Below are 24696 nucleotides of genomic sequence, written 5' to 3'. Positions count from 1 at the left end.
TTACTAACACTACTCTCAGAATGAGGCCTTTGCCTTCTTACAACACATCAGATGTGTGACTCACGGTTAGCTGGAATTTTGGGATTGTCCCCAGCAGTACTGGCTACACAGTTATGCCCCATATGGCATCGTGTATCTGATTTCTCTGCCCTAAACCAAGCATAGTGCACCCCAGTGAATTTTATCAGATTGCCTGCTTTATTATGAAATTTTCATTTTGAAATTGAAATCAGTTCCTCAAAGTCCTTTTAAATTGTCTATGAATAGTGAAATAATAGTGAATAATGAAATTATTATATTGAGCTGGTTTTATCCTAGACCCCTCAGAACCCCGCTTGTAATTTCACACCAGTAATTACTATTCAGGAGAAAACCATTCAGGGAGGAATTATTTGAGAGGAATTATTTTCAGTAACCACTTTACAGTGACTCCACCTGGAGTCTATTTCCCCATAACCTCTTTGAATTTCATAAAAGGTGGTGCTGAAAGGTGAAAGAAGATGCCTCATCTACTCTCCTTCCCCCTTAAGAAAAAAAAAAGTAAAATCAGAAATAAGAAATGAAAATTAGTTTGGTATGACAAGATTTGCTTTCCAAAATTTGCATTTTGGTGGGATTCTTCAACTTTTTGACAAATTGTCATAGATTATTTCTGCAAATAATAGTTAAAGGAACTTTTCTCTATTATTGAGTTTAAAAATAGGGAATATCCTTTCCTTTCTCTTTTCTGATATTAAATTTCTTGTCCTCCATGAATTCTTGGTCATAATTACTAATAGTCTAGAAATTGCTTTCTCTTAGTCATTGGCCATACACGAACATCAGCACATTCAACTGATTTGAATCTAATTATCCTTTAAGCAGCTTTTTACTTATTCTGATTTATGATAATTTTTCTGTGTTGAAGGTGATACAGGTTTATGGCCCTTTTGAATATCTCAGTGAAGATTTATAGAAAGCAAGCACTGAATACTTCATCTTTTTCCACATTCTCAGCAAGCAGTGAACTTTATTTTTTTCCCTGTTCTTTATGCTTCTTTTAATATACTAACATTACCTTACAAACTTTCATCACAGACTGCTTGGGTTTCATTCTGACACATTCACTTTTCCCTCTGCACCTAGTGGGACACCAGCCTCCTAACAGGTGTTGCAGCATCAAGCTTTGAGTGTCTAAATCTTTCATTGGGTATGACCCTAAGGCACTAGCTCCTCTCATGGAAAGTGACATGTTTGAATATCAGATCATTATTTTGAAGAGGCCTTTCAGCAAGCTGCCTTCTGTGCAGATACAAAGCTTTTCAGATGGAACGCCAGAATATTTTACAAGACGAACTTCAATGTAGCAGTGTTATCATTTTGCATGGCACTAAGGTCTTCTGTCAATTTACACTTTTTTTTGTCAGAATTAACAGGAAAAACAATTCCCAGATTTTGTGAGTTAGCCATACCTAAAAGAATACCCTCAGCTCCTGTGCCATTCAGGCACAGTTTTTACACGACAGCCTGAGAGGACGCATGCATCTTAGTTACCAAGTTTTATATCCACAAATAGCAGGAAAAATGTTTGAGAGGACAGCCCTTGAAATCCAACATTTTAATCTCACAAAGCCACAGACTGCCTTCAGCAGAATAAAGACATTGATTTGCATAAACATCAATTGAAGAATCTTACAGGGGTTGGGTGTGTGGAGGTGGGATGAAAGCCTTGGCCAGGCTGGTGGTCACTTATGAGAAATGGACCTGTGGACCCCTTCCCACTCCCAACAGGCAGACCCTGCATGGTGGGACACGCCTGAACTGGGATCAGCTCCTGTCTGTAACCCTCCTGGTAGCATTCAGCTCCTACTGTAACCAGGTAGCATTCAGTTGAGACTACAAAGCCAGAGGGATTGATCTCTGCACCCTCCAGATGTTCCCACCAGAGTAAGCTTGAAGCTTGTTTGTTGGCGAGCCAGCCTGGGAAGCTTGCAGGCTGCTGCCTGAGCTGTATTTATTCTGATGAAACCTGCTCTTTGCAGCTCTGAGGATGGCAATTTTACTCACATTGGTTTCGCATTGTGTTTCTTTCTTCCTACAGAATGTGGCCCTTGCTGCTTTTCCATGCTGGTTGGGACAAGCACCTACCCAGACCCACTGATTCTCCTCCTGACTTGATGGCATTTGGTAAAGAGAAGACTTCTCTAATATATTCTCACAATATACAAAGTTAACACTTAATGTTGCCCCTCCTATTAGTGTTTTTAAATTAGAATATTAATGATTTAAATGTAATTATTAAAGTAGTTTGTGTGGATGGGAAATATTAAAAAAAATCTGTTTTGGTTCAATTCAGATACTCCATCCATGTATAAGAACAACTGAGCTATAAAATTGGGAAGCGTGTTTTCTGGCAATAATGAGGAGATAATAATCCTAAGGAATGTTTAAGTGAAATTACTATTGATAGGTTAATTAGAAAGAAAATTGTAAAGCTTCTCTGAATCATTAGAAGAAAGTGCTTTTAGTACATGTGAGTTTAACTGCAGACTCTTTGTTTGGCTACATTTTATAGTAATTATTACCTGTCTCATTTAAAAAAGAAAACTGTACATACAAACAGAATTTCAGAAGCAAGCTAAATCAGAGGGAAATACATATAGCTTCAGTGTAGTAAAGAGGATTTTCCTTGTTCAAATGTTTTAAAATACTGACTATAGCCTTGTGTATGTTTGCCTCTGTCAATGTTTAAAGAACAGTCTCTAAGCAGGTGTATAGTCCCCAAGTGCACAAAATGAAATTAATTGTGTATGCACATTTTCATTCTATGTTAAATGAGGAAATCTAATGATAAAAGCAGCCTCAGATGATTTGTGCAGAGGGCATTTCTGTCTGTCATTTTATTAATGCATTTTATAATTAAGCCTTGAGAAGGAGACTAATTTCACTTAATTCCTTTTATACGAGCGTTCTATTTTTATAACTGAAACATATTTTGCATATTATTTGTTGATGTTATTGTTAATGAGTCCAAAAGGATGGGAGATTGTCTGTACTTGGACACTGAATAGCAACTCCAGAATATCTATTTTGGTGGATTTCCAAGTACTGTCAAGCCCTAATATCATTGCCTGGAGTTAGGCACAGTCTGGAAATCTGTGAAATTTCCTCACAGGAGAGAATCTGTATTCCCTGGAAAACCCAGGCATGATGTGTAGCCTGAGCAAAGCTGTGGCATATTCCTGGTCTTGGATTCCCTCCAGCACATTTTAAGTGTGGGAACTTGAGTGTCTCAGTAAGAGACGTGGCCTTTCTCTTTGGAGGAGTTACACTAACATGTCTCATGTCACCTTTGAAGCAATCACCCACGAAGGTTTAGAACCAAAAACCTTTTTTCTTTGGCCAACTAGCTGTTTAAGCAGTGGTGGCTTCTAACCCCTGGAAATGCCAGGTCCCTTGCTCCTGCAGGGAGCTGCTCCTGCCTCCTGCCCAAACCAGAGGATGCTGGAGGGAGGAGAGGGGCAGTGGGACACGGCTGAGCTTGGGCACAGCAAGGAATGGCTTTCACACCACTCCTCAGCAGCTGCTCCAGATTTTTTTTCCTTTTAATTTTTTCAAGTTTTCCTGAGAGAGAGGGAAACATTAGAATAGCTATTACAGAAAGAGAGCCTGGAAGGTGGAAAATGCATATGATGGAGTTTCATCAGAGAACAGGGAGTCCAGGAGAGAAATGGCTATTGCAGGGGTGGGTGGCTAACAAGACAGCAAAGTGGACTTGTACTGTAATAGACATGATGCCTTCTACAGTGTTGCTGCAAAATAATCCATAAATTAAAGGTGTCAAAGATAAAATGAAAATTCATTAACTTATTGGAGTTAATTAATATACCATTACCTTTTTTAAAACAGAGCTAGGATGAATCAGTGTAGAATACTGTAATATTAATAACATGTACTTCAGCTCTACACTCAGGGATAGGAATGCGCAGAGATTATTAAAAAGGAAGCAAAAAATTTTCTGGTATTTTCTTGATGAACTCAGGCAGTTCTTATTAGGCAAAACCAAAGCAAGTTCAAGATTTGACAAGCTGATTTTATAGAAATTATATAGAAGCCTGGACACAGAGACTGCTTCATCCAAAGTGGCACACAAAAAGCAATACATTGAAGAACATAACACTCTGACAAGTTAAACAGGAAACCACAAAGAGAATTTGAGGAGGAAAACTGCTAAAATATATGAGCCAAGAATACACTTTCAAACATACCAGAGGTGCAGAGCCTGTCAGAAAACCAAGATCTGAATAGATTGGGTGCAAGGTAGAAAAGACTGCAGAAATAGATAAATTATTTGCATCAGTGTTTGCTAAAGAGAAGGGCAGCAAAAACTCTGCAAAAGGCCTGCTCACCATGGCAGTGAGTCTGAGGACCTTGCTCTAATGGTAGGGTCAGTGGCAAAGATTTTATAACAAACTGATGAAAAGAAGAGTAAGAAATCACCAGAAGGAGATGAGTTTCACTGTCCATTCACTCCAAAGGAATTTGGATATGAAGCTCCTGAACTAGTAGCTACAGGATGTAATCTACTGCCTACATCAGGAAATTGCTGAATAGCAGAGGAATGGGAAGTGGCAAGTGTGACACCGGCCTTTAAGGACAGTCCTGGAAAGTAACCAAGCAAGCCTCATGTTCAATTGAGCAGATGGAAGGAAGCAATAAGGATGGTGAAGGTTAGCTGGCACATGGATAATGATGATATAGTGGTGAAGGATCAGTGTGGCTATTGTAGAGGGAAGCAATTCCTCACAGATCTCTTACAGGTCACTGGAGCTCTCAATGACTATCTAGATAAATGTGATCTGGTTAGTATACTGACATTTTCAGAAAGCTTTTAACAGTAAAGCCTTCAGAAAAGGCTCTACTGTTGGATAAGAAAGAATGGCATCTTCTAGGGAAGAAATTAAATTCTAGGGGAAAAAAAGGTTTAAATTAGGGGTCAATTTTCACTATCAGAAGACCTTACCACAGTGATTATTCTGTTCAGCATATTTGTAAATGGTAAGTGAAGAGGCTGAAGATAGGGATTACAAGATTTTCAGGAAACACAATACTAGGCAGGAGTGTAAAATATAAACTTAAAAGCTGTAAAAAGGCAGCAGATGAAAATCAGTGGTGGTTAAGTACGAAGTAGAGTACACTTGGAAAATGAAATGCATGATGGCTCTAAATTACCACAACCTCTGAAGAGACAGATCTCATAGTCTTTATGGTTAGCTTGCTGAAAATGTCAGCCCTGTCAGAGAAACAAACAGAATATTAGCTGTTAGGGAAATAACAGAGAATAAAGCAGAAACCATCAGTATATTATTTAGGAGCAAAAAAAATTTGAAAACAGCTGATTGTCCTGGTGCTTCTACCTCCAAATGAATGTGGTAGACTGAGAAATGGCGTGGAGGAAGCCAATGATGATAGTCAGGGTAAAGGCCAGATACTTTATGAGGTAAGATGAAATAGACTGCTAAGCTTCAGTGGGAAAAAGGTGGATAGGCAACAGGACAGTAGAATAAGGAACAGTTTGGAGAATGAGGAAGCAATCATAAGTTTATTAAGTTGTAGCTTCAAATAAAAAGAATTTTTTCCAAAAACTGCAAGGATTTATGTTTGGAATCCATTGACATAGTGCATCAGGAATGTCAAAAGCACAAGTAAATTCAAATAAATGGATAAAAAATAGACCTAGATAGTAAAAGAGAAAATTCTATCAACAACAACAAAAACAAAAACAACAAAAAAAGAATCTGTAAACTGCTGATTGCGAGGGATATTGCCAGGATATGGCTATACCCAACAAGGAATCATTTTGTACTTGTACTGTCTTGTTTTCCTAAGCAAATTCTACTTGTCCTTGTTGGAGTGAGGATACTGGGCTGTCGGAGCCACAGAAATTGATCCAATATCTGTACCCTTTTACCTTTATAAGGGATCTCTCACAATTCCTACCTGTTGCTGCTTGAGAAAACACAGAAGAGAAGCTGGATCTGTCATTCCTGTTGCTGGACAAAGTGTTTTAGCTATCAGAGTGGCCTATCTGCTGTCTTCATTTTTTTCTAACACTCCTCCTTCTTAATTTTTTTAAGTTTGGGCTAATTATTTTTTTAGATCTGAAAACCTTTCTAAATCTTCCATAAAACACAGATTTAAATACACTGCCTGCCTGTGACATATTTTAGTCTTAAAATTTCATACCAAACCATGTTTAGCAAGATTATTAACTTGTTCTTTTTCACATCTGGCTTGAAGGCACGAAGTTACAAGGACGCTTTGAATGTGTGAAACTGAGCACATTTTTGCAAGAATGATGTTAATTACATGTGTGAGAGGAATATTCTTTCCTCTTACCCTTCTGCAAACAAATACTAAAATGCACAGAGCTTATTGGAGAAATGATGAATAACAGTTCACCTACAGTTAATTAACACTTGATTTATTAGGCTTTTATACTGTTAAAATATATTCAGGATCCCTGAGGAATTCGGTTTGCATTTCCTTTTTGTGCAGATACAAGGATGTTGGTCAGGTTTATGTCTGCATGTCAATACTCTTCCTTGACTTCTGCCAATTACACTGATCTGGCAATGAGCTTAGCCTGCTACAGGCTGGCACACAGCTGATATGCTAGAGTATCCCAGCTGAATTCCCCCTGTACAGATCAATCACACCTAGTCTCATATAAGTGAGGTTGGACAGTGATGTATGTAGTAGGGAATTGGCGTGTGAATGAGATTACCCCAAAGGGACATGCAATTCAGTGGGAAAGCACAGCTAACATCTTCCTGTTCTCTCCAGGTGGCTCACAAATCACAAAATAAATGGATGGGACTAAGAATATCTTTGTGTTCCGTTGTAATGACAGTGTTGACATTCACTGAATGCTTACTACAAAGGTAAGATTTATATTACTGCATAAAGTAAGCCAGGTGTGCTGCAGGCTGTAAGTGCTACTTATGTAGAAAAGATTGGCTACTAAACTGACATGAATCACTCCACAGGCATTTGTCTTTCCGGTGTGTGCAAAAGACCTTAGTCAAACAGAGGTTGGTGGAGCACTGTATACACCTGGAGTATACTTCTGCCCCTTAACTTCTGTCCCTGATGTGCTCACATAATGTCATATCTTATATTTAAAGATTAGTGACAGCCTTCTCAAGCCCTCACTCATGTCAAGCACTCAGCAGCCAGCTCCCTATTGCTCTCAGCTCACCACCTGATGAAGACCTTTTGGCTATAGGACCTACAAATCATGGTCTGCTAAAAATAGATACAGTGATAAAGTGACAAGATGAGCACCAAGCTAAATGTGTGCAACAACAAGTGGTAAAGAAAGCAGAACTGGAAAATCCATGATTATGAAAACAAAAGAGAAAGACTTCTGCTCTGTGTGGTAGAAAAGCCTTTCTGGACACTGCAGGGACATAATTAACTAAATCTGCTCTAAACTTCCTCTGCTTTTCAGCTCTGCCTGTATATCCACTGAACCCAGAACAGCTCAAGTGAATCCTGGGAGACTGATGAGACATTGGGGAGTGCCCTGCTCTGGAGAGATAGGTTTATATTCCCTTGTTAAACTTCACTGTTAGACAGTGTTTACAGAACCCTAATAGACAGCTGCCTACATATTGCATATTCTTTTCAGAAGCCTGAAGTGTTAGTTTTGATACTAATTTATTTCTTCTGGGACACATAGTTAGCAACAGCCAGGTACTACACAACACTGTTTAGAATCCTGGCCTTTGAGCTTTTCAAAGGGGATTTACAATTTTGTAGGGCTCAAAAGAGGGCTTTATTATCAGCTTAAGCATTTCATAGGTGTTCTTTCCCTTTTATGACAAACACAAATCCACAAGTCACATTGTCAGAATGAAAAAAAAAACCAGAAGTTGCCTAACCTTGTATTTAGGACACTTAAAAAGAGGGAAGTCACAGAATCACAGAAAGTTAGGGGTTGGAAGGAACCTCAGATTCTTGAGTCCAAGCCCCCTGCCAGAGCAGGGTCACCTACAGGAGGTCACAGAGCAATGAATGCCTCCAGGCAGGGTTTGAATATCTCCAGAGAACAAGACTCCACAACCTCCCTGGGCAGCCTGTTCCAGTGCTCTGTCACCCTCACAGTAAAAAAAAGTTCTCGTGTTTATATGGAACCTCCTATGCTCAAGCTTATATCCATTGCCTCTTGTCCTATGTCCATTGGGTATAACTGAGAAGAGCCTGGCACCATCCTCCTGGCTCTCTCCCTTTACATGTTTATAAACATTGATGAGGTCACCCCTCATTCTCCTCTATTTTGAGATGAAGAGCCCCAGCTCCCTCAGTCTTTCCTCATAGGGAGACTTTCTACCCCGCTAATCATCTTGATGGCTCTGTGCTGGACTCTTTCAAGCCCTTGAACTGAGGGGCCCAGAATTGGGCACAATATTTCAGATGTCAGTTCAGCAGGGAAATGTCAGTTTTGAAAACTTTCAAATGCTCATACACGGGTTTTGACAACAGTTTCAAATGTAATGCTTATGCCTTCCACGATCTGAAACTTTAGTTCTCTTTCCTTCCAAATGGGAGACAGACTCCCTCTTCTCTGCCTGCCTTTTTTGACCCTGGCTTTTGAGTACCGGAGTCTCCCTTTTGACTAGGAAATATTTCTTGGTATAGGCTGATGAATTTCTCCTGAATTCACATAGAAGATTGGTGTGAACTCTGTTACCACAGAAAAGGACAAGATACACAAACTGGGCTGGTTTTCAGAGTGGCATTAATCTGCCCACAGGTTGGTTACTGTCATGGGTCTCACTGTGCTGCTCACTCAGCAAGCTGGAACAGACCAAGGACAGCCACACCAATTCCTATGCAGCAACACAAAAGCTTGGAATTGACACTCTAGGAGTTTTCTCTCCCTTTTTCCTACTTTCATCTCCAGCTGTGTACATCTGAAACAAAGAGAGAGGCACAGATCCTAGAAAAAGCAGCAAACAGGAAAAAGGATTGGAGACTTGAAGGCAAAGTATGAACGCTATAAACTTCTGCAGTAGCTGTATTTCAGATATCTATTCTGCAAATGCATAAGAAAAATCTACAATAGAAGGAGAAAAACAATGTAATATTAGGATATATGAGGAAGCTAGATAGGAGTGTGTATGTGGACTGAGAAAAATGACAAGACAGAAATCTGGAAATGTCAGAGATGAGAAGTGTGACTTTTATGAAAGATTTGAAAAAAAGGATGTAATTCACAAAGTGACAAATATGACACAGATTCACATTGTGTATAAAAAAGCACATTTCACCCTCATTCTTCATGAATTTTGCATTCCCTAACCCATTTGTGAAAGAGACTCTGTATCTTTACAGCCCTCAGCCACAGGCTCATTTTTTGATGCTGTTTTTTAGTAAATATGCCTGCTGCAGGAGATATCATTCAAGACAACAAGAAATCTGTTGATCATATCTCACACATCTAGCAAACACCATGACCAGCCTTAACAATTCTTCTGAGAGCAGTCAGTAGTTCCTCATCTCTTAGATGGAAAGGATAGAAATCTGCAGGAAGAGCTCTGCCCATCATTGTCTTCAATGTGAGACAAAAATAAAACATGAATTATCATGAAACTTATCAAATAGACCTGTAAAATTCTTACCAGTAGACCTTGAATCTTCAAAGGCTGTGGGACCATGCTCCACACTGGCTGTGTTAGGTCCCTGGTGACTGTATCAACTCATTACTGCCATCACTAGTGCACTATATGCTCACGCTACTCTGAGACTAGGCCTTTCAGCTATATTTTTCAATATTACCAATTAGGTTATTTTTTTCCCATCATGTTAGGATTACTTGGCAAATAGAGTCCTGATTTGTTCAGATCTCTGGCAGCTCAGGATAAGAGATCAAAGGTGCTAATAATTCTCCAAATTTTTCTTGTGGTTTGTTTAATACAGTCTTGTCTTAGGCAGCACAGACTTGTCCTATTAAGTCCTTTTTTGCTATGGCATGGACAGAGTCCTATATTTCTGGTACACCCTCATCCTAAAGAACAAAGAAGATGGGAGATAAATTTTTAGACCTCAGAGATCTCAGTAAGCCCATCTGTCAGTTAAGGTTTTGGATAGTCATGTTTCCTTCTGTAGTTTTTTCCTTAGATCTAATGACATTTTCCTTCTCTGCTCCTAATTTGTAAGATATCTTGTTCTTTGTGCAAATTCAGTTGTACACTAGAAGCATTTTGAGTCACATGTTTCAAGTTCTGTAAACCTTTGTGGTGGTAGACTTTTCAGGATTCAGAATTGCAGCTTGGCTGAGCTGTCAGAATCAGGGGGGATCTGCCTTTACTTTCAGTGTAGTGATGAGGTTTCCCCTTCCTGAGGTCTCATGAGAGAAATCTCCCTAAGTTCCTGCCAAAGTTAATTGTGGTATAAGACCTGACATATGGTTTTATATGTAATTAACATGATTATGGCTGTGGCTTTCCAACACTGATGGTGAAAAGTTTAGCAACAATGCAGGCAGGGGAGTAAATGTGAAGAAGCACTTCTTCCCATAGGCTACTGGGGCCTTTGATGGACATTTCCTTCCTATGTCTAGTGATAGATGAATCAAAATTAAGCTAGGATGTATGCTTGGCCTTTCTGCAGAAGCAGAGTCTGTAAGACTAAATAAAAATATCAGTGCATGTGAAAGTGTCATGACTAAGAACAGTGCAATAAGCCTGTGGAAGTTTAACCTTTTTTTAAGGGTACAAGTTGACAAACCTTATGACACAATGCAGGCTGGCAGAAAGAGATCCTTGGGTAGAAAAAGCAAAATGCTAGTGAGACTGATGAACTCTGTATGACACCAACTCTCTAGTCTTCCACCTTTCTGGTTCCCAGAACAAGACTACAGAAAATCAAAGTAAAAAGCTTCACCGGTCATGAAGGGCAGTTAAAGGCTATTTTAGATCTCATAAACCTAAAATGGAGTGTTCCTCTGGGGATTTGTTTCCAATAAAAACACGAAGTGCCTTAGCATGCCATACCCAGTGGTAAGGAAGATCAAGACTTGTGATTGGAAATGGTGATGTGAAAACAAATGTCACTAAACATTTTCCCCTCTTCCATTAATCTTCACATGTCCAGACAGCTCTGGCATGGACAGTTGAAGAGCACCATTTCCAATGCTTGCTCTATGAGTCTGTCCTCTCATCTGCTCTGAAGCTTCACTGGATTTTATGAAACTCTGAAGATCAAACTGAAAGGATTTGCCCCAGGATGCCCTGATTTTGATATAACTTTCTTCACATTGTTTCATCATTGCTTTTTTGTTCAATTTCTCTTGCTCCTATTATTCCTATATTGTATTCCTTTCATACTTACCTTCCTCAGTAAATGTATCTACTCTGTTTTCTTTTACAAGAGTTCCATGCAGGTTCTTCGTTTACATCTGATTCTCTTTAATCTTAGCTTTTAGTTCTTTAAATTTATACTTTGGACCTCAGAATCTTTTGAATGGATGCTGATGAGACTTTGCAGACTTCGATGTACCTGTCTGGAGCTGTTAGGCATTGCAGTGCTTCAATTACACAGTTTTAGAAAGGCACTAGTGTAGATGCAGATTTATTGCTTTAAAGTATTTATATTCCTTTATTTATTTCTGTAAAGCAGGGAGATTTATATCACTATGCATGTGGCTTTATCAGGGCTTTTGCTGGCTATAACTAGACTGACAACAAAATGTTATTTGTGGGATACGTTTACTTGGTACTCCTAAATACACCACAGATAATGTGTTTCATTATATGATCTATCTTTTTCAACAGCTTACAAGGCTTAATTTTTCTTTTCTTGGCTTGGTGAGTGAGTATAATGATAAAGTTCTATGTGTTATTTCTCTCTGTGAGAATGAGCTGCACCTTATCTGCTTCACGTTTTTCTTTAAAGCTCCAGGTAAATCAGAGAAGGCTGTTGAAGGAGGAGGAAACAGGAAGCAAAACAGTAATGGAAATAAATAGATCATGAGAAGAGCTATTAGCTGGAAAATGCCCCTGGTAAGATCCTGCCACAAAAGAATGTTTTACTTCTGGTTTACCCAGTGATGAAAGCCTAGCATCAGAGAATCTGGTCTTTAAAGAAGGCAGTATGGGAAGTGAGAAGGACCAATCTGTCTCAGAGATGCATCTGTGAAACAAAGAGATATGGAACTGCAGCAAGCAGGCTGCTGGACCCAGCCAGACATGGGAATGAACTTGCATTATTAACAGCAGATGTAAACTTAGAAAATGACATATGTTTACAGACCTCTGCTTCCTTTGTTCATCTGTATGGTTGGACTTGATCTTAGAGGGCCTTTCCAATCTTAATGATTCTGTGATTCTATGATCTTCCTTTATACTCTGTTTTTTTTCAGCTATTATTTTTTTTTAATTTGCTATTTTTCTATTTTTGTTTTCAAGAAGCTATTTCTTGAGCTTCTGCTGTCCATCACTTACAGGTCACTGGAGATAAAAGCCTCTCATGTTCCAAACCCATTTGTGACTGTCAGGTTAAAATGGCTGTTAAACAGGAGAATACAACACAAGACTTGGTGACAAGGCTGAAGGGTAACACTGATTCTGAAGAATGACTTTTAAAAGGGCAAAAAACTCAATTACAACTACAAACCAGAATAACACTTGGCTGTGTACTGTGGCCATATAAAAAAATGCTATAAAGTAAGTTACTTTTGAAAATATATTAACATTTTCCATTATAAGATGCAGGACTTTTCCTAATGAAATGGTAAAAAAACGTGTATTTGTGTTACACACTTTTTATCTTTAAGTTCTGCACAGAGTAGTCTAACTTTATTCTGTGTATACTAGTTTGTTCCAATGCTGCACAGATTTTAATAAGTTAGTTTTCTGCCTAATACAGGTTATTATTTGAAATCAAGCCTCTCCAAAGGCATTGCTCTTCCTTTCTTCTGTAGTCTTAGCCATATGTTTCAAAAATATGTGATTCCAGAGCTTATTAAAAGCACATTAAAAGTCCCCTACGTTTAATTGCATTGTGGCTGCTAATGCAGATCTTGCTTACAGCTTTTCATTAAGAGCAGCTATCTATGATAGTGCTACAGTATAGGAAACCACTCCCCAGAGAAGATACATCTGCAGCATGAATCCACCTGTATTTCACACAGCAAATCTTGTGGGAGGATTTCTCAATGTCCTGGTTTGGGCCAGGATAAAGGTGATTTTCTGTCTTATACTTTTGCTTTTAGCTAAGTCTCTTGTAAGTAGTTGCGTTTGCTGACACTCAGTCACCAGTTGCCTTCCTGCCTGCCCCCTGACTTCCCTGGCATGGGGGCTGTTTACCCCAGTGTTCCCTTACTGCAGCTCCACCTGCCAGGGGTTTGCACTCCATGGTATGGCTGAGGCCTGTCTGAATTCTACAGTTCTAGAAAGTGGGCTAGTTGAGTGATTTGAAGCATACTAAACCTCCTCAGTTATATACAGAAAGTCTCTGATTGTATATTTAGACTGCTGGCAATGCTCTTTCAGCATGAAGTCAAGCTTTTTAGGATTGTGAAGAAGAATATGTGTGACAACCACAACATTTGAAAATTCTGCTGTTACTACTGTATGAAATGCCACTTCCTTTTGCCATCTTTATAATCAAATATTGCCTCGATAAGACTGCAGTTATTAGTTACATAAACAACTTTTTCATATTGATTCCTTCACCTATTTTCTCTCTTTGTCCTTTTTGTGTACTCACCATTCTGCAAGGCATTAGCAGCCCTTGATGAGTTTGTATTTCCTTTTTAGCACTATATTAAAGCCATCTATTTTATTAGGTTATTTTTTCTACACAGAATATGTATTAGAGTAGGAATTCCCTGTGCAGGAAATTAAGAAATGAAATTTCTGAAGTGAATGCTTTTAGAATCAGTATTTGGATGTAATGTTACTATGATTTCTACCAATACAGAACTCAAATGCACAAAGAGATGTAACTTTTTGTGAGAGATTTCTAAATTGCCTCAGACAAGAGTTCAAGAACTGCTTTTGCCTTGACTCCATCACCAAACATATCTGTAATGCTGAAAAAGTATTGTTACAATGCATTTCACTTACCCTCATCCTTCCATTTCTTATTGCTGGTCCATCTTCTGCTAACCTCAACACATATAAATCCATTTTGTACTCCCTTCCTCCTCGAATACTAAACCCAAAACCTTTGGCTCCTTTCTCCAAATCAACGGTGAAATAATCAAAGTCCTGTATAGGCAAATAAAAAATGAAAGATGATGTACCATATGAATGTTATGGTTTACATTCAAGAGAACTTAAAACATATCTCTTCAAAAATGCACCTGTCCAATTGAAGAAAGCAAAGGGACCTTCAAATTATACTTCTGTACTGACAGACTTTGGCCATTTCTGAAAAGAGAAAGACTTCAGCAAAATTTAAATGCCTAACTCTAAACTACTCTGAACGGGAATCTTCCAGCAGTTGTCTGGTACCAAACACTCTTGAGATAGTTTCTATATTCACACCCAATACTTTCATGGCACCTGAGTACATTTATGTAGAAGTGTTGATTTGGCAAGTGAAGTAGCAGACAGTTCCTCTATAAGCATCAGCAGGACTGAAAACTACTAGGAGAGACACCTCCTAGGTTCCCAGCAGAATTTAACATGATCTGCAGGCTGGACTGATGGAGTCACCAAGTACAGCAGCTCTCATCAGTTAAAATGTGCTTGAGGAGAAGGTGGGAAGTAGGAGATTTGAGTTTCACCCTCTCCAATTTGTCTTCCCACTTTCCTTGGGGGACTCAAACCACCAGCACCATACGGGGATCTGGGTGGGAACTTGTTCAGTGTCTTCTGGTCCAATAGCAGCCACAAATGCAAGAGCCATGGAATCAGAAGGAAAACAAAAGCAAGTTTGGGCTGTGCAGACCAGTGGTTAGAGAATTACACTGGAGACAGTGAGAAAACTGAAGTCTAAGTATCTCTTTCCAGAGGCATCATCTTATAGGGTATGCATCCAGTGATAGGGATTTGCTAGCTAGATACCGAAATACATAAAATTATCAGAAGGCTTTCTGAATCTATTTTATGAAAATTGATATTTACATTGATATGTTTTAAGTGTCTGGCTTTGACAATGTCAGCATAGAAACCATCCATTCTACCATAAATTGTCCAGCTTACATTCTCTTCCTGAATATTTTTCTGACCTCTGTTTTTTCTGCCTTTATTCAAGGGAGTATTTTTTTTAAAGTCTGAACATTGGGTTAAATCCTGAAGCCTTCACAGCCATCAGTAAATATCTGTCACCAGCAGAGTCTTATCCAAGGTAACTAAACTCTTTAAGGTTTATTTTTCTTAATTTGTAAGATCATGCCTGATGTCAAAGAAAAGAGTTGCACAAGCTAGTTGCTCCTCATCCAGACTGTTACCAACAAAAGTGTAATTTCATCAGTCAGGCTTGACATTTGTTTATTTACTTTTTTTTTCAGATTAGACAAAATAATGCTGTAGAAATGCAGCCTGACCTAAGAACATCCACTGTTTGATGACTTTGTTCCTAGGAATAAAAAAAATTCCCTTGCTTGGTGCAAACGCAGCATGTTTTAGAACTTTTACTGTAACTCTCTGGTACCTTAAAAATACCTTCTATTTAACAATAGCTGTATATTAACACAATTATAAATGTAGTGTTGTTTGACAGATCACACAGTTCTTCATTAATATTAAGCAAGTTCATTAATTTCAAGCAAGTTCTTCTATGGAGAAATTGTAACTCAGGAGTAAAACCAGCAAAGATGACTTTTTCTTCTATCATGTCACCTTACCAATACACATGCTCCCTCCCTACAGACCCAATGCTTTCTGTTTAGAAGGGCTGTAAGCATTTCAGTTTGTACCTGGGGCTGCCTGTACTCTGACAGAGGGTACTGCCTGGTGTCGGGTGAATGCTGCCTGTAATCTATCAAGGGTGGCTGCCTGTAGTCGAGAGGTGGTGGTTGCTGGTAATCCATCACTGGGGGATGCCTGTAGTCCAGCGGGGGCTGCCGGTAGTCTGTGGAGGACTGCCTGTAATCTGTGAACGGGGGTTGCCGGATATCAGGTTTCACATCTTGTCTGGCTTTTACTTCTGACCTATAACTGAGAAAGGGAAAGATGGCTTAGTTTCAGAAAGTGGCAAAACATTAAAAGTGTGCATTACATGAAGGCAACATGTGAAGGCAAACTGCCTGACTGCAAAACTGCAAAAAACAAATTTTCACAGAGAAGAAAAAAAATTTAAGTTAAATAAATAAGGCATGCATGAACAGTGAACTCTTTTAAAACATGGACATAAGCAATCTTCTCTTGGGTGAGATCAGTGAGATCAGGGTAAAGCTCAGAGAGAACAGGAAAAAAATTTCCCACTTATCTTCCCTACCCAGAAGATGAAACTGCGTGTGCGAACACCCACAATACTCATTACAAACTAATACACATTTTGAATGAATTAGAGCATTGGTTTCACTCATCTTTTCACTCTGAAAAAATACTCCAAATAGCCTGAATTTTTCAAAATTATTCAAGATATGGTTAAAAAATTCATTACTTTATTACTACAGTTACAGTAACTCTATGGCCAATCTTCCCCGTGTTTAATTAGCTAGATGCCTAAACAGAGAAGAAAATGTCCCGATTATTTCCCTTTGACTTTTATAAGAAGATGAAAATAGCCTACTGCCACATGTTCTTTTAAAACCTGTACATGTCATCCATGGCACCTGCACATCTAAATACGTTCTCTTACACTCTTACGTTCTTCACTCAGTATCATGATCATGAGAAAACAAAGATGGAGCACAAACAGGCTGACTCTGATGCTGACCTGTATTAGTACTGAAAGTGAAAATACTAGGTAGCATTCCTAAGAGTTTTAAATGTCTTACAGCCTGTTGATACAGAAACAATGCTTGAAGCTGTATAAACAAGCTGTAATCTGACATTTAAAATCTAATAAAAATAATACTATATGAACCAGTAATAATGGATGGATTTCTGGAATACAAGTCATCCTCAGGCAGATTATCAATATACAACCACAGCTGTATCCCAGAAGATGATGCTTTTATTTATGGTTAGAGACTGTAATTTTTGCAGAATATGCATATGGTGGGATGACCAAGAAAAACTTATTATTTTCAGTAAAACTGTTACGGAGTTTCCTTCTGGAACGTTATTTAATATAGTTTGTCCCTCTGAAAATTCACAATTCAATAGCTCAGACCTAGAACGGCACAGGGAGACTTTTGCGAAAGCTTTGCACTAGATTTTGTGAGAGACATATCTTCTAGGAACTGATCACTTTTGGGAAAAATATTTGGTGACATACAAAGCAAAGTAATTTACCAAGTGTGACTAATTGAAAGAGAATAATTTTTGTGAAGTGGAACTGTTACATCTGCTAAACAAGGACAATTAGATGGCAGAGTGCCTATATCACAACTGAACTAGATTCAGAAGCAAAAAGAATTCTGTAACCAGCATCTTTCTGGGGGAGAGGGTCTCGATGAGGTATGTTGGTTACTGAAGATTAGCATAAAGACAGTCAGCCTAATCAGCCTCATTTAGCATGCCAAAAATTAACCCAAAGACTAAATAGTGTTGATTAGATTTCACAGAAAGTTGTATCCTTGCACAGCCTGAACATGCTTTTTATATCTGCAGCTTTTAATACAGCTGGTCACAAAATTTTAAACCCCCTACCATTTAGTTTCCATCACAGATAAATTTGCCAATTCATATGCATAAATTATGCATGAGAAATTGGCTGGAAAACGGTAAGCAACAGATAAAATCTGTTATAAAATATCTTCCTGACTCTAGGAGTCTAATAGACAAAAAAAAAAGACAAAAAGACAAAAAAAGACTTTTAAGATGGCGAGCCATCTCACAATCAAATAAATGTATATATCAGCTCTACATGCATTTTGTCACTTGTAGTGACCCGAGAAAGTATGTTAGCAATGAAATTATTAGCAAGCAATGCTTCAGTGCTGAGTTCCATGGCAAACATGATCCTGATGGACATTTACAGAAGTTTGTCTTTTTCATAATAACATGTTTGATACCTGAAGGAGACTTACAGATCCCACATGCATGCACAATTAATTGTCCTGTGAGGGCAGTGCCAGGACCATGGCTTGCCAGAGCCCCACAGGGGATGACTCAAAGCCACTCCAAACAGCCCAAAGACCCAGCACAGGGGTGTCCAGTGGTCCTCAGGGATCTCTCCGAAGGCTGGAGCAGGCTCTTACCTGTTTTCATGTCCCTGGAGCTGGAGGGGCTGAGGAGGTGGTGGCTGAGCGACGGGGCTGTGCTGGGCCACGGGGCTCTGCTGGGCCAGGGGGCTCTGCTGGGCCAGGGGGCTGTGCTGCTGGGCCAGGGGGCTCTGCTTCTCCGAGCTGGGGGCTGAGGCTGGGCTGTTCAGCTCTGTGTAAGGGGAAGGTGGAGATTAAAGACCTGTCACAGCGTGGCGTTTCATAAAGGGCAAAGGGAGATGATGATAATTCCTGGTCACAAGCTACGTCTGAAAATTTATTCTTTGTCACATTTTACTCTCTTGGGTTGTAATTAGATTTTAAGCCATCTGACCCTAACGGGCTTCTTTTGATAGTCTAGGATCTGAAACCTTGGTCGCTTCTATAACTCCAGTTGACACCTCCATTATTTAAAACCCAATTGAGCAAGGCAAATAGCTTCTGTGTTTCATGTTTTCTTTTAAAGCTCAGAAATATGGATATTTGAAAACTTTTCATTTTGAGAGAATGAACAATTTTATTGCTTTCAGTATGTTAGTGGATGACAGACTGTCAACACAAAAGCTGAAACACAGGGGTACTCGTGTTATCCCCTGCTGTCTTTGAGCTCAACAAGAGTTTCCTTTCTTTTTTAAATCTCTTGGGACTCTGAACAGTAAACCCAATCTCAATAAATTCTGACTAACCATCATTATATTTCACTGCATAGTGCCAAATGACCAGAGTTTCATATAGGAACACTGCAGAAAACTAGAATCCTTCTTTCCAAACAACATACAATTCAAAAAGACAGAGAGGCTAGGGTAAGAAATGTGGTCTCATGGCCTGGGTACAAATAAGGGATGCCAGTTTTCCTTCAGGCTTCCTGCTCCACTTGGGAGGAGACACATTGGGCACTGAGTTCATATTGAATATATTTCTCCCAACACATTGGCACAATTTTGTTGCTCATAATTTACTTATTAAGAAGTGTAAACGAGAGAGACTCCACCCACAAAAGCACAGAGCATTGCACAAGTAGTTGTTCATGCATAATCAACAGCAAAGGTACACATTATATATTTTTTTTGTTCTTGCTTGCAACAGAATGGTTGAGGCCAGTGTGGCATGGTGTGCAATAGCTATGCATCATCCAGATCTTGCCTAGTTTTATATTTGAACCTAGATTGAATTTTGAATTGTTTAATTTTTTTTCTTAACATTTGAGTTTGTACCCTATGACTGCACATTTCTAATGACACTTTACTTACTTAATTTATGTTTGCAATTATTCTAAAAATTTTGGCTACTTTATTAAGAGTCTTTTCAATTTAGGCTTAATTATCAAAAAAGCTTGTATACTTGCACTTAAAACACTCCTCATGCAGGCATAAGCAATACTTGTCTGTGTAATTACTATGCTTGAGGCTTTAATTGCCCATTTTGCATCTGTGAGTCTCTTCTGTATTGCAAAGTTTCAGAGACAAAGATTGGAAATTTTGTTCCTCATTTTAACATTACTCTCATAACTATGGATGAACCAGTCAAATCATAAGCTACTTCTAAAACTGCTTTGCATTTATATGGTATTTTTCACCTGAAAGTATATTACAGAAGTATTAGATAATTTCCTAAATTTATAAGCTGGGAAGCTAATACCAGAAGGGAAATGAGATACCCAGTGTCACACAGTCACACACAGGAGCCATGCCTTGGGCACAAATCATTTCTCACCACTAGCAATTGAGAACATCTTGTAGTACTGCATCTCAAATGTACCTCTGCTTCCTTTCTAATTTAAGGTATCCATCTCTAACAATGAACAATTATCAATTTGTTAATATGAATTCATCTGTGTACAAGGGAGACCAAAATAAGCTGCACAGACTGAGTATAGCACCACCCTTGTTTGTAGACATAAAAATGAACTTCAGGGATTATACACCACTGATTTCCAGCTCTTTAGGATGAATTCTGAACTCAGGTATGGTTTTGTTTTGCCTTTTACTTTATTTAACAAAGCAGATAAATTCCTGCAGTTGCAGTCCTTGGCCAGTGTCAGATTATTTCCTTGTCCTGTTGCTGAATGCAACAGCAGAAAGTGAAGTCCTCCAGCTGGAGCATGGATCATTAAGTGAATACATTACTTGCTGTGTGACATTCCTAGCTCAAAGAGTTGCTGAGCTATAAAGCTGCAGCCTCATTAATACAGTACAATTCATTCACCAGTACAGCACATTGCTAAACTTAAAAAAGCCCTGAAATCAACCATGACACCCATGAAACCAGAATCAAAAGATCTTCACTGATTAGCTCTGAAGTAATGACCAGAATAATGAGCCTGCCCCCTTATCCTCACTTTACAAATGAGATTATTCAGGGTTCAGTTCTGTTGTGCCTTGTGCATTTATAGTGATACACATAGAGTAAATTACTATATCTCAACTCTTCCTTCACATCACTTTGTCACACGTAGCTGGTAGCTGAAGACAGCTGGTGACAGCCACTGCATTCTCTTCTGAGACCAGTTTTGGTTTGGTTTACATCAGGATAGAAGGAATCAAAACCTGGCTATCTTGTAGGGTTCTTTTCCATGTAGAAGACAAATCTTCTAAAAGGCATTAAAACTGACTTGTTGGCAGTCAGCTCACTCTCAGGCTTCTCCAGGTTTGCTTTAAATACCCTTTTCATAACTAGAAACCTTTTCAAGAATTCAGACATTATTCCTGCTAGTTTTAAGGCTGTAATTTTGCTGTGCTGTCTGTTACAGCTGAGAAAGTGAAACAAAAGATGTTCTTTCAAGCGGTGACATAATTCAAGCTAATTGGAGGCTATGTAAAATTTTCTTCCTGTTTTTAAGGGCCATTGACTTACCCTCCTGAGGAATGATGCGAAGAGTTACATTGAGACCTGCATCTTTAATTAGCTTCACAATATCTGCATGAGGCATGTTAATGATAGACTGCCCATTCACAGCTAAGATCCGGTCTCCAACTTTAAGTTTTGCACAGCGATCCGCAGGACTTCCATCAATTATCCGCCCTATTTTATGGGGCACAGCTAGACAAGGAACAACAGCCACAGTTAATATGTGCTGCAACAAGTGGTGATGCTGAAATGCAGAAGAAAATGAGTTCATTTGGAAAAAAAGTTCTAAATGAATTAATGAACAGCTTGTACACAAACATGTAAGAATATCAATTCTTACACAATGGCATTTGCAGTACCACAGTACAGATTTCACTAAAAGCTCAAAATACAGATATGGAAATATACATGGCACAAATATATATCTATATATGAAATCCAAAATCAGTTTATGGTTCAGCTAGTTTGCAAATCCTGTACACAATAAGATAATAAACATATTAGAAAAACAATAAGGCATTAAAACAGTGGGAAGGTAAATTTTCACAATATTCAGTAGTTATGAATTACTACCTGACTCCTATTTTACAGATTTACTTCCATGTTGCAGCAGAGGCACTACAAAAATTATTTATTTTACATACAAATGGATGCTATCACTGTAAATGCTTAGGGTTCACCAAATGGTTTGCTTCCTCCATTCAAGTATGTAAATTATAAATAGAAGCAGAAATTGTACTGAAGATTTGTTGAGATGTGCAGTTTCCTAATTAGATAATGGCAGCACAAATTTACAGTTAATTATGAATACAGAGACACATTTATTACATCAAATACACATCTCCCTACATAAATATTCTCAAAACATTTCAGATCACTTCTCCTTTGCGCTTCTGTGTTTCTCCACCTTGTGCATATACTGTGACTCTTCTCTCTATCAAGGATGCTATTTTCCTTTCTCTAGCATGGTATTTTGCTGTCTCTCTACTGTCATAAATATGTTTTCATGATTACATTTTACTATATATTCTATCAATATCCTAATGTCTGATTTCTAACCAACTCCACACTTCAGTCTTGTCAGACTTAGAACAAAGCTGATGGGCCTCTCTCTCCACCTGCTGCTGTTTAAAACCTGTTGTGTTTTTTATTTGTTTGGTTGGCTGGTTGGTTTTTCTTCTTCCTTAAAATAATATATCCTTAAAACTGTAATATCTAAACAGAACTTGGAAAAGGTGAAACATTTGTGTGAAATATCTAGGTCTTTAATGCTCATATAAAACAGAGCTCTAAGAGGAGATGTGTTCAGAATTCTCCATCACTGCACAACACATTTCTCAGCACTCTGATAAACGTTGCCTGAAGGTGATGGTGACATACACAGAGTGCAGATCTCATATAAAGTCACAATACATGTACCTCAAAGTAACTTTTGTTTCTAGTATAGATGCAAGTATTGTTTACAATGTTAAAAATCAACTTACTCAGAATTGAAAATATGAGTTCCCTTACGTGCAATCAATTAAGCTGTGTGTTTCTTTACTACTACAATTCAGGTGAGAATATAAATCAAATTACAATTTTAGTAATATGGACACAACTTTGGTACTCCAGAAGTATGTTGAAGCTTAGGAAAGAAGCACCCAATTTATGTCACAATCTCTGTTCCTTTCTGTGTTTTAAAATACACAAAAGATGAATTGTCACACTTTGTACAAAACTTGCATTTATTTTGCCCTTTATGCCAATGTATAACTGCCTTACATGCATATCAGTAAGTGAAGAAGTAAAATAGTAACCTGACACTGAAACACTTTAAATCCACACAGACCTTTTTGCATCAAATCAATTCTTAAAGCATCACCAAGAATCATTCAAGCAAAGACTGAAATGTGTCTCTTTCTGGGATATATAATACAAGATCTGTCTGAAATTACCATGTGTATCCTACACAACAGTGGAGATCTGAAAATGAGATTGCCTCATTTTTGAGAGCAAGAAATATAGGAGGAAGAAAGAAGGGGAAGTTGGGCTGGGATTCCAGAGTTAAAATTCCCATGTTCGCCATTTCTTATCCTACAGAAGGTTTTGCTCACTGAAATAATTAAATATAGACATCAGTTGTAAGAGGGGTGGGTGGGAAATCCTATTAATTTGCCAGAACAATTTTTATTGGACTTCTTGCACTTGACAATAGTTTGAGATGTCTGCTAAAATCAAGACTGGAGGTAGCAGAGCCGTGAGTCTGATTCTGCTTCAGATCCTGAGAAAAGGGAAGGGAGGGAGAAAGAGGAGGAATCTGTGTTCCTTCTTATTTCCACTTAATCCTGATGTCCTTTACCTTCCCGATGTAGGCATCCAATCTATGTGTTTCAGCATCACTGCACTTCCTTATTCCTCCCATGCTATTTAAGGATCAACAGTAGGTGACCTTCAGAGCAAACCTTGTGTCTGCCAAGGTAACTTTCGACTACACTTTGGGTTTTAAGGATTTAATGCTCCCCTTCTGAGGTTTTATCCGTGCAACGTGGTGTCATATAAGCTTGCTGCAGTGGGGTGTGGAAACCTTTGCAGAAGGAACGTGAACCTGGATCAGAGTCTGCAAAGGAATCTGACACACTATATCAGGGTTTTATGGGAAAATTCAGTGAATTACTAAAGAAACCCACAGCCATTCAGCAGAAGCTGGTTTGTGTACATTTCTGGACAATAGTCTAGTCTGCTCCTAAATCACAATATCCGGGCCACCACGGGGCCTGCTGCTGCCTTGGGAAGGAAGATTTATTTAAGGATTTATTTACAAGCATGAGTGCTTCTAAGGGATTCAGGTTATGTGATGTGTGGGTTACTTATGAAAATACAAACATGTTAGAATATGTTAGAAAACAACTTTTAAGTATCTTTGGTGGTGAAACACTGTGAAGGAATGAGAGCTACTCTCATAGGGGATTAATTAGGTAAAATATAAGGAACAAAGGGAGCAATGAACCATGAATTTCCATGATGGAAACTGCTATTGTTTAGAAGGGCTACATCTAAAACAGGAGTGGAAGAACTGTAAAACACTCAGTGCCAGTGGGATAGTGAAGTGGCAGACAGCATCTCATGAAAAGATGCATATGGGGGAAAAAAATAACCCTGCCTAAGCATAGGAAGAGATGAAGCCTAAATAAATTATTACCACTCTGGAGATCTTGAAATAAGTATGTCTGTATGCTAATGCACGCAGCATGGGGAATAAGCAAGAAGAGTTAGAGGTCAGTGTACGGGCTAAGGGTTATGATCTGGTAGCGATAACAGAGACATGGTGGGATAGGTCACATGACTGGAATGTGGCCATGGATGGTTATGTACTTTTTCGGAAAGATAGGGCAGGGAAGCGAGGTGGTGGAGTTGCTCTTTATGTGAGAGAGCAACTAGAATGTGTTGAGTTTTGTGCAGGGGCTGATGAGGGGCAAGTTGAAAGTCTGTGGGTAAGAATTAAGGGGCAGGCTGGTGTGGGTGACACAGTTGTGGGGGTCTACTACAGACCTCCTGAT

General features: G+C 38.7%; 1 protein-coding gene across 1 annotated transcript in view; it reads right to left on the bottom strand.

The window, feature by feature from the left end:
- MAGI2 (membrane associated guanylate kinase, WW and PDZ domain containing 2) overlaps positions 1-24696 on the bottom strand; it is a 694450-nt gene that overhangs the window by 23590 nt on the left and 646164 nt on the right. Inside the window, exons 17-20 of the mRNA XM_008493015.2 lie at positions 21164-21349; positions 18308-18482; positions 15914-16154; positions 14115-14258 (exon numbers count right to left, since the gene is read on the bottom strand). Coding sequence (XP_008491237.2) covers positions 14115-14258; positions 15914-16154; positions 18308-18482; positions 21164-21349 — 746 coding nt within the window. The remainder of the gene's footprint in view (positions 1-14114; positions 14259-15913; positions 16155-18307; positions 18483-21163; positions 21350-24696) is intronic.

This window comes from Calypte anna, chromosome 1 (genome assembly GCF_003957555.1).
Source record: "Calypte anna isolate BGI_N300 chromosome 1, bCalAnn1_v1.p, whole genome shotgun sequence".
Taxonomy (NCBI): Eukaryota; Metazoa; Chordata; class Aves; order Apodiformes; family Trochilidae; genus Calypte; species Calypte anna.
Note: the sequence above shows the minus strand (reverse complement) of the source record. Positions and strands in the feature narration are given on the sequence as shown.